The sequence below is a fragment of the Haliotis rubra genome, unplaced genomic scaffold (genome assembly GCF_003918875.1).
Source record: "Haliotis rubra isolate DU_JTF1 unplaced genomic scaffold, ASM391887v1 Scf267, whole genome shotgun sequence".
In the NCBI taxonomy this organism is placed as follows: domain Eukaryota; kingdom Metazoa; phylum Mollusca; class Gastropoda; order Lepetellida; family Haliotidae; genus Haliotis; species Haliotis rubra.
Window position 1 is genome coordinate 723,759 of NW_025766747.1, and position 9,939 is coordinate 733,697.

Consider the following 9,939-nt stretch of genomic DNA (forward strand, 5'->3'; position numbering starts at 1 on the left):
ATATATCTGGTATATCGCTGAGTGCGGCGTAAAACAACAATCAAAGCAACTTCTACACAAGGACACAATGTGACACGCTGGATCAGGTACACAGGTTTTTTCTTTTAATCGAAATCAAACAATTTGCAAGTATCAACATCAAAGTGGTCATGTCGAAACAAAAAATATATATTTCGTTTAGAAACGAACAATGGTCAACCCACATTACCCATCCGGAAGTCTTGAAACATCAGCTTGGTTCAATAAACACATCAAACACATCAGTGGTTGATAGCACGAGCACCGATTTGCGTCTTCTTTGCATGTCATCCATCTTTATGCACGTAAGAAACGGGTCATTTGGGGATAATGATATTCGGAAATCCTTATGAGGGCAATATTCCAAATTCCGCGATCTTAGAGATGAACGCACTGGGAAAACACATGCCCAGTTAGTAGTATATACTCAGCAACAAAAAGAAACTATACACCACGGACAGTCGGTTATCATTTATTGTATTGGAAATACTAGTGTATAAAATATGCAGTTACTATGGTGACACCATGTTGGAACAAACGACGAGTCCTTCAACATATGTACCCTCCGTTAGTCTGAAGCCCAGTCTGCGCCCTACTGTCACATCGAGGCATGCTGGACAACAAAGTGTCTTACGGTCTGGAAAGTGCCATTACTTTCCCTGGCCAACATTGTGACTCTGGAAAAGGTTACATAGTTTGCATTCTTATATACCGGTTCTGCATGGCAGTTGTAACCCTTGGTCTGTGTGTCCTGGGAGGGTCATTGGTTATTCCAGGGGCGATAAAGTGGTAAATAAGACGGACAATGGTCGTCCTGGGAACACTGAAAAACAGTGCAACTGCACTAACAGAGGCCCCTGCAGATCGTATATCAACAGCCCTTTTACGTTGTTTTTATGTCGTGCTATCGCTCTCTCTTATTCCTTTTGGTTTTCATTGTTGTAATAAACGGGCATTTCATCAATCCGGATATGACGGGGCATTGGGGTAGCCAAGGTGTTAAAGCGTTCGCTCGTCACGCCAAAGACCCGGGTTCGATTCCCCACATGGGTACAATGTGTGAAGCCGATTTATGGCGTCCCCCGCCGTGATATTGCTGGAATATTACTATAAACGGCGTCAAACTAAACTCACTCACTCGCGCAATCCGGATATAGCACTTAGCATCACGTTTCCACGAGATTTCTTTCAACCCGGAACCACATAAATGCATACAACATCGTCAGCACATGTATTACTGTTTTATATTTTTGCATATTTTCACCCTACGCTATACCATGCAAAACGACTCAATGGAAAAGATAAATAGTAAAGTTGTTGGCTTTCTGCCTTTCGTTGAATGAACGAAAGATGAGTTGCAATTCATTCGGAGCTGGTGTTCGTCAATTTTAACGACCTAGCGAGAGATTTTATGTATGCTTCCGATAGTTTTATCATTATTTTTGTCTCAGTCTGCATTATGTCAACTATATGGCAATAGCCCAGGGGCGGATACAGCTTTTTGAGAAAGGAGGGGGGTGCACACTATTGAGAAAAGGAGGGGTGCACACTTCATTTTCACCCGAGTTTCAATGGTCATTTAATAAACTTTCAGGGCAAAAGGTGGGGTGGGGTGTGGATCCGCCTATGTAGCCTGCATATATCGAATCTGAACAAGACAAACCATTTTGTCTGCATACTGCCGCTACCTGATCGCTTTCCTTCTAGTCACCTCCTACAGTCCTTGGGGCTTATTCTTCCCGAGTAACGGAAGTGGCAGATTTGTGATGGTAATGCAGTTCGAGTAATAGCAATCCCTTTACCTATATTCTCCCAGGCCGTCCAGCATAGCACCGCGGAGAAACAGACTGCATCAACACCGTATGCCATAGTTAAAGATCCATCCCTCCAGACTGCCCATTGCACTGCCAGTTACTATATAGCGTGAGGTTTGAGACAAGACTCAACTCGGAAGTTACATGCATAACGTATATATGGACAAATAGTTGGGTTCGGGGCTGCTTGAGACAAAGTACCGCAGACGGAGGCGAGGGAAGACCAGGTACCACAGGTCCCATACATGGGCCTCCTTTGTGAAATACAGTTACTGAAGGTTTATAATCAAGGCAATCTAGAACGTCAACCCTGGTTCAGATGATCTGAAATGGAGTCTAACGTCGCGGTCAATATTAGTGCACTTGTAAGCAACGTGTGTGTGTGCGTTAGTCCAGACAAATGTCCTCTATATTGTTCAGTGCCAGGCCACGGGGTTTAAAAATGGATACAAGTTTAACATGGATACCCAATGGAAATAATAATCAGACTCCGAACAGGACAGCCCTTCTTTTATCCCCTAAACAGTGTATTAATTGGTATTACACATCCTGGGATCGAACCATTGACGTTCCCAGCGCAGATGACGTAACTACTGGACCTAGGAAGTGTTCCGGTGTTTGGAATACTGTAAGCAAAGGGAAGCAACTCTTGGGATACCAGAGTTCAGTGTAAGTATCCAACACAGAAAACAGCTTGAACTTAAGGTGATTTCAAACAACCTCCACTACTCCCACTGCAGTTATAGTGAATGTTTCAAACTCAGTCATCCCAAAATTTCTTTCAGTGAGCAATTTAATCTACTTTGATTGTTATGGCACCAAATTTTAACTTTTCAAAATAAAAAATATTTTGAAAAGTCTTATCAAACCCAAGGCTAATGGAAAAAGTAAAAAATGTAAAGAATAACATTTCATAATCAATATAAATAATTGTTATCTAAAAGCAATCTTCATTTCAGTTTTACTGCAGCATTAATGCAGGATTACTCGTGTCCAAACAAGTGCTAAAGATGCATACCTAATTCTTCCAATCAGATAAACAAATAATTGCATTAATGTAAAAACCTGTTTGTTATTTCAACACAGTTACAAAGACTGCTATTTAGCTGTACGAGATCATCCTGTCATACACAAAACAACCAGCAACCCATGCTTGTTGCAAGAGACGACAAACGGGTTCAGGTGGTCTGGCTTGCTGACACGTCATCCATCGTATCGCAAATGTTCAGATCGATGCTCATGCTATTGATCACTGGATTGTCTGGACCAGACTCCATAAGTTAGGGTGCCGCCATATAGCTGGAACGTTACTGACAATGGCGCAAAACAAAAAGCCAGCCAACCAACCAACCTGACGCTATTAATACAAGTAAGCATGTTTCGTTTTACACAGCTTTTAGCAATATTCCAGCAATATCGTGGCTGGGGACACCAGAAATGGGCTTTTACACATTCTGCCCATGCCAGAATTCCAACCTTGGTCTTCGCCAAGACAAGCAAACTCCTTAACCACTACGCTAAACACACACCCCACCCCGTTTAATATCACAAGATCAGCTCACATAAAAACATCTGCAATACCTTGGGATTAGTTAATCTTAGAATGAAACAAATACACAATATAGTTTTCTGATTTTTTTTTATTTCCCCCTTCTTTACACAAATTGCCAGGACATTTAGTTACGCTGGTTTCCTCCCCTGAAGCTGACAGAGTTGATCGGCTGTGTAACTTGCAGGCCAGGGATGTTGGCAAAGTCCTGAAATTAGATGTTGATTTTTATGTGTGAGAAAATGCAAAACTAATGATAGATTGGAATGACTAGTATGATAAATGAAATTAGAAAAAACCTCCAATAGCATCCTCATAGCTGCAATAATTATAGTTTAATGAGTTATCTCCCTTGGCCCTGAAACCAACTCGGGCACTTTTAGCACTATGTCCACTGAAAGCCAGCATTGAATTTGGTGAGTCACAAAGGTCAGTGCTACCACTGAACATAAGTACCTAACAAAAATGTGTTGGTTTCCTTCATCATATTTCAAAATTGGGCAGGTAAGCCATTTTGGTTGAGTGTGCAAAATCTATGCAGCGGTGTCAATTTAGGTTATACACCAGAGAGGGCACATATAAACAGTGGATTTGTGAGATACAAGCCGTCCACAACTCATTCATGAGGTTTCGGTAAGGATAAAACCTCGGGGATAAAATAACTAATCTCTCTAGTTTATCACTTCGTACATAACTGATTATTAAACCAGTTAATGAAATAATCTAACATAATCACATACACCTCTAAATTCAGTAACTGAAGAGGTATGGTTGAACAATCATCTGTTGCAATCAGCATTTGCTAAGATTATAACAAAAGTCTTAAGTTGGGAACTCCTATGTACTCCTTATCTGAAAACAATGACTTGGTTGAAAACGAAGAAGGATTTGTCCACTTTGTCTGTAAGCATGTACTTACAAAATAAATCATTTGGCAATACTCACCAGGGACTTCAACATCTCCTTGGTGTCTGGATCAACCTCAATGATGTCGACATCAATAGCGGAAACCTGCAAAACAAAATCATACATTATAGTCAACCCGTAACAATATAACTTATATAAGATTTCTGAAATACTGTTTCATGTAAAGATACAAGTTTGGATCCCATGCATGAACTGGCGAGGTGAAATGGGGTTAAATGTCGTACTTAAAAATATTTCGCTCATATGACGATGTGCAAGCATGTTTATGTGTGGCTGCTTTTACTAGCCCAGAGTTAAAGGCCGGGGCGCAAACCTCCAAAACCCCCGTGGGTCTCCCACTGGCTACCCCTCAGTAGTGAAGATGTTATCAGCCCGTGAGTGACAAGGCTGTAACAGCTATGGGTGCCTGGCAAGAGCCTGGCGATGTCAAATTTTAACCTTGGAATTTACTTCTAGAATAATCATGTGCCTTATAGGTTATAGTAAATGTCCAACAACCCTTTCACTTCATATTTTGATGACTAAAGAGATTAATTTGATTAGCATATATGAAACATCAAATTTTACTTATATTCTGAAAATAAAATCTTCAGCAAAGAGTGAGTGAGTGAGTTAATATTTAACGTCACATCGGCAATATTTCAGCCATATCGTGACGAGACTTCAGCAAAGATATGTCAGCATCAGATAAGTGGACAACCCTAGCCCTGGTGCCAGGGGAGTGGGGGAGGGGGTCATTTTCCCAGCCTGCCTGAAATATGAAACATTTCCCCACTCCAAGGCTTGTTTCTATGGAAACGCACCTCCTGTGGCCACCTGACTGACACAGTGGAAAATTCAAATCTGGATTTAATAATGAGAAATATATTTTCAAAATGTAAGTTTTGCAGACTCTCTGCATCCATACTTTTTGCTGTGAGTCTTCACAACATACTTCTTTATACATGATTTAATATCAGCCTGAACCGTTAAGTCAATTTTGTGATATTTCATGAAATGTACTTGAATACTTTGCATCTAAGGACAGCTTTGACAAGGCAAGGAGGCCACACCCCATCTGTGTATAGGTTTGAATCCCGGCCTTTAAGCGGGTTTATAGTGCTATCTCACTGAGATACCATGCCCCAGTTAAGCATAAATTAAATACGACACTCAAACACATTCTACAGACTTTGGGCCGACCAGTCCTTGTTTTACCCATTAATGCCGAGCACCAGGCAGGGAACAACAAGTACTGTATTTTAACGTCTTTTGGTATGACGCAGCTGGGGATCGGACCCGCAACCTTCTGCTCTCCCGGTCGATGCTCTAACCACATGGAGGCGATTTCATGCATGAACTGCTAATATTCATCACCCAGGGTGGATCTTGCCAACTTACCTCTGGCACATAGTTGTCTCTCCTCTCTCTCTCCTCTTCTTGCAGCTTGATGGAGATACCACACACTGGACCACGCTGGATTCTCTTCATCAGATGGGTGACAAATCTGCAACCACCACCCACATAATAATCTGCCACACAAACTAGAATTACACGCCCACAAGTAAGTAAGCCTGGAAGGCAAACATACAACGCATCCTACACCTGGTCACTTTCTCATAAGTAATATACCACTGGCTTTACATCCTAAAGATGTACCCCATTCAACAAAGCCTACAAGCCCAAAGACCTAGCCTGATGGGAGGGAGTGGGCATTGTTTTATATCTCTTTCAGCAATAATCAAGGAAATATCACAGGTGTGGACGTGGGGTGGTGGTGGGGCTGGGGGGCATCTGAAATGGTAATTACACATTTTACCCAAGTGGGGATGAGACCAGTGGAGTTGAATTTGTGGAGACACTGTCAGACCAGAATCATTGTAAATACTTCACTGAGAATGTTAACGCTACAATCTCCCACCACCTAGGGATACATTTTTCTATTTTGTCATTCTAATTTTTCTATTTTGTTTATGTCTATGGTTACAAAAGTTAAAACTAGTAATTTGTCAAAATACAATACTGACAATCAGTTCAGTTAGTTCAAAACAATACATTTTGACAACTGGATGTTTTTTATTCACCATTTCATGAAAATTGAGTGCGTCTGACTTAAAACCTGTACCCATATTATCATGCTATCTCTACACAGCACTAATTAAGTGCTAAATATAAAACAAAAATCTTAGACCAGCACTCAAGTAATTAATCCCTGCAAGTAATGTATCACAACAAAAGAACTTCACAAATTTTGGTGATCAAAAACAACCCAAATTTACTTCCTGCTACTTTCATGATCACCTTTAAACACACATCAACAAGTAGATTTACAGTAACAAGTGCAATGATAAGACTTTAAGGAAGCCTTGTTCTTAAATCCGGATCTTTGCTGTAAAATTTTGTTTCTAATCAGTCGCAGACATAAAATTTGAATCAAGATTTCTCAGAAAAATAATGTCTAATAAAAGCATCACGTAGCAAGTGTTACAGCCCATACATCCTACAGACCTATTCATGTGTTTTCGTTGTTCCACTAAATAAAAAAAGGGCTCTGTAGAATGTGACGTAACAGGGATAGAAATTAACATTTTTAATTTGCATGTCCCTATAATAAGACAAAACCCATAAGGCAACAAACTATCAAATATATGTTAGTACTAAAAGCTGTTTGGTACGGGCTATGTGCCTTGTGTCAATATCTACCCCCTCAAAATATCTTACCCTGCAATCTTATTTCGGAGTTTCTTGCTGGGGATAATGGCTATTTCCTCACACACACGTTTGTTTGTGTGGAAGTCAAGGGTCAACTTCGTGTAGTACTTTTCAATAATAACTCTAGCAGCTTTTTTCACGGTCTTTGTACGAACACGCGCCTGAAAGAAAATATATATGTTTCAATACATCATAAAACACGAAAACCATTTTAAAAATCTCAAAATTACCTGTATGAAGATCTATCCTCCTGAACTGAGATCACTCTCACAGAACACACCCACACACATACACACAAAATAATAAAACTGTTCTGCAGTTTCTTGCAGGATATATTTTAAATATTTTCATATGTTGCCCTAATTGAGTAATAATAAAACATATTGAACAACTTCATAACAGGTAATGTCAGAGTTATTTAAAACAAACCAACGCACACATTCACTGTACAGTTCCTGTATATGTGATACATGCATTGTTAGTAAGAAGACATAAATGTACCCAAGCTGAAGAAACTACAATGCATAAGGCACAGTGTTGTAATACGTATGCTTTGTCAAATTTCTGCACATGTATTTGTATGCAAACATCTTAAAATTAGTTGGTTTATAGTTATTTCGTTTGTGAACTTCAAGTGAATATACAGATTATCTGGACCACTGCTTGTATGTATTCTATTTATTAGGGTAATTTCGAGGGGTTAGGGCTTAGGTTTAGAGTTTAGGCTTTTTATAAAAGCCATAGGCCTATATCTCTTAGGCATAGAGTGATTTTAAAAGTATGGGCGTTACGGGCGGAAATCTTTCCTTATGGGTGACTTCGACAGATCAATAAGTCTGCTACTTGTGCTGGCGCTCCATCAAAATGCCATGTGTATAACAAGACTGCTTTACTAAATTGTGAAGGCGCTACTTGCCAGTATCTTGGGCCCCGTATCGTAAAATAACCATGAGTGCAGACACGATGTATCTCTCAAAATGAGTGTTATTCGGTTAACACGTCAGTTGAAACCTTTAAGTGTTCTACGGGAGAAGTCAATGGGTAGACATTTGCCAATGTATCCTTTTGAACGATACACAATTGAGATTTTTCTGTCAAACCTCGTCTTTGAAAACACGATTGGAACTGAAGAAAATCCACCCAAAAGTCTGGCGAAACAGCATTCCAAGAACATTTTTTTATTTCGGTGGAGCTTTTTAAAGAATTCGCAGCAGATGTCATTGGTAGGTGAATTTATCTTGGCTTCAACGAAGTTTAGGTTCGGGTATGGTCATAACTGTATCACAATATATACATGCCTGATCCAACAAAACAAAATAATGCCCGTCATCAACTTTGATATGTATTGTGTGTAATCTGTTGTGTTTATTTTGTAAATGAAGTCGGAATATAAGCTAGATGGGCCTTGATTACAAAGCAGTCCCTTAGATCTCACCATGTTGATAGTTGACCAAGGCGGAAGAGGAAGGACCGGGCTAACCTCGAATGGAAGCCACGATTGGTTAAAATTTCTCGGGAGAAATCATTGCTGTAAAATGTCGCCAGTGCAATAAATTAATGGCAGCTTTCAGTGGACTCATACTAATGAGAAAGCTACTGCTACTGCATAATTAAAATATCGCATTTTATAAAAATAAAAACTGATATGACAAAGAAGAACTGGTGTTTTCCCGTCATGACTGCAATTAACACAACTGTGTAGACGTTGAACCTGAATCTTGAAAATAACACGACGCCAGTTTTCTTGCACATAAATTTATAGATATTCTAATAGCTAGAGTACGCTTCATAAGACGCTCGAAGTTTGTCAGAAATAGTATAGTGGCATCAGAGAGAACTGACATGACGCACAAATCTCCGAGATATTTCTATCTTTTAGCTCACAAATTTAGCCATGTACATTTTCACCGTCCCAAGATTCCTCACATGATCTGTGAGTTTCAGGCAATTTGCATACCTGTCATTGCGTGTGTGACTGAAGCGATTTGTAAACTGACTAAGGTGATCAGACTATATACTGTATTACCGAATGTAGATGTTGATGTACATGTATATATGTATCGATCACGCTAAATCAACATGCAGTCTATAATTTGGAGACGGGACAGTTAGAGAAAGCAGGGATAATCTACAACAGGGCGTTATATAGTCTCCCTGGAGAAAGCAAGACCAAATAATGATGTAATTTGTTAAACGTAAATAAGAGCACAGTCAGTGGAGATAAGTGTCGAGATTTATCTGTAAATCGTAACTGTCAACCGTAACATTTCACTGATATAACACTTGAACAACGGGGAGGGTTCTATGGATATACAACGTCTTTATTATAATGTAAGCGACGTTTCGGTGTAGCTACTAACACCGTTATCAAGCAAATGGTGATGGGAGAGTTCTATGGGTATACAACTTCTTTATTATTAATATAAGCGACGTTTCGGTGTAGCTACTAAAAGTTAGCCTAGTGGTTAATTAAAGCATTCGCCCGAAGGGCCTGGTTCGACTCCCCACATGGGTACAATGTGTGAAGCCCATTTCTGGTGTCCCCCGCCGTGGTATTGCTGGAATATTGTTAAAAGCGGCGTAAAACTAAACTAACTCACTATTGTTATGGGATTTCTGATCAGCTGATCTCATACAGCGACATCTTGATACTAGACATCATCTGAACCACCTTCATACATAGACTTGCCCCTGCATATATATTCATTTTACCGCGTGGTGACCTGCCGCGCATAGATACGTATAATACGAATTTAAGTTTACTGTTTAACTAAAGATGAAAATAGCTGATAAGTGTCATAAATATCATTGTATCTGTTCTATTTGAGATTTATTTTCCAGGGTATTAGATATCTATTAATTGTGATAAGTATTTATAAGAAAAAAGAAAATGTATAATACACTCGTTAATCGAGAAAGGGAAAAGAGTGGACGAAAATT

The 9,939-nt window shown here is 39.6% G+C and overlaps 1 protein-coding gene across 1 annotated transcript; it reads right to left on the bottom strand.

Moving 5' to 3' along the window:
• Positions 1 to 3,454: 3,454 nt before the first annotated feature.
• Positions 3,455 to 8,571, bottom strand: LOC124280400 (40S ribosomal protein S17-like). The gene is made up of 5 exons (XM_046716306.1): positions 8,435 to 8,571; positions 7,009 to 7,160; positions 5,689 to 5,794; positions 4,327 to 4,392; positions 3,455 to 3,589 (listed from the first exon to the last, which is right to left on the bottom strand). Exons 1-5 carry the CDS (start codon positions 8,435 to 8,437, stop codon positions 3,509 to 3,511), a joined length of 408 nt encoding a protein of 135 aa, XP_046572262.1. The 5' UTR covers positions 8,438 to 8,571; the 3' UTR covers positions 3,455 to 3,508.
• Positions 8,572 to 9,939: the final 1,368 nt, after the last annotated feature.

What these genes read in the sequence shown, in the direction of transcription:
- LOC124280400 (XM_046716306.1), bottom strand. An exon ending in CTCCGAAATAAGATTGCAGG is followed by an intron (nt 5,795 to 7,008) that starts GTAAGATATTTT and finishes TGGTGGTTGCAG; the next exon opens with ATTTGTCACCCATCTGATGA. An exon ending in AGGAGATGTTGAAGTCCCTG is followed by an intron (nt 3,590 to 4,326) that starts GTGAGTATTGCC and finishes ATCTAATTTCAG; the next exon opens with GACTTTGCCAACATCCCTGG.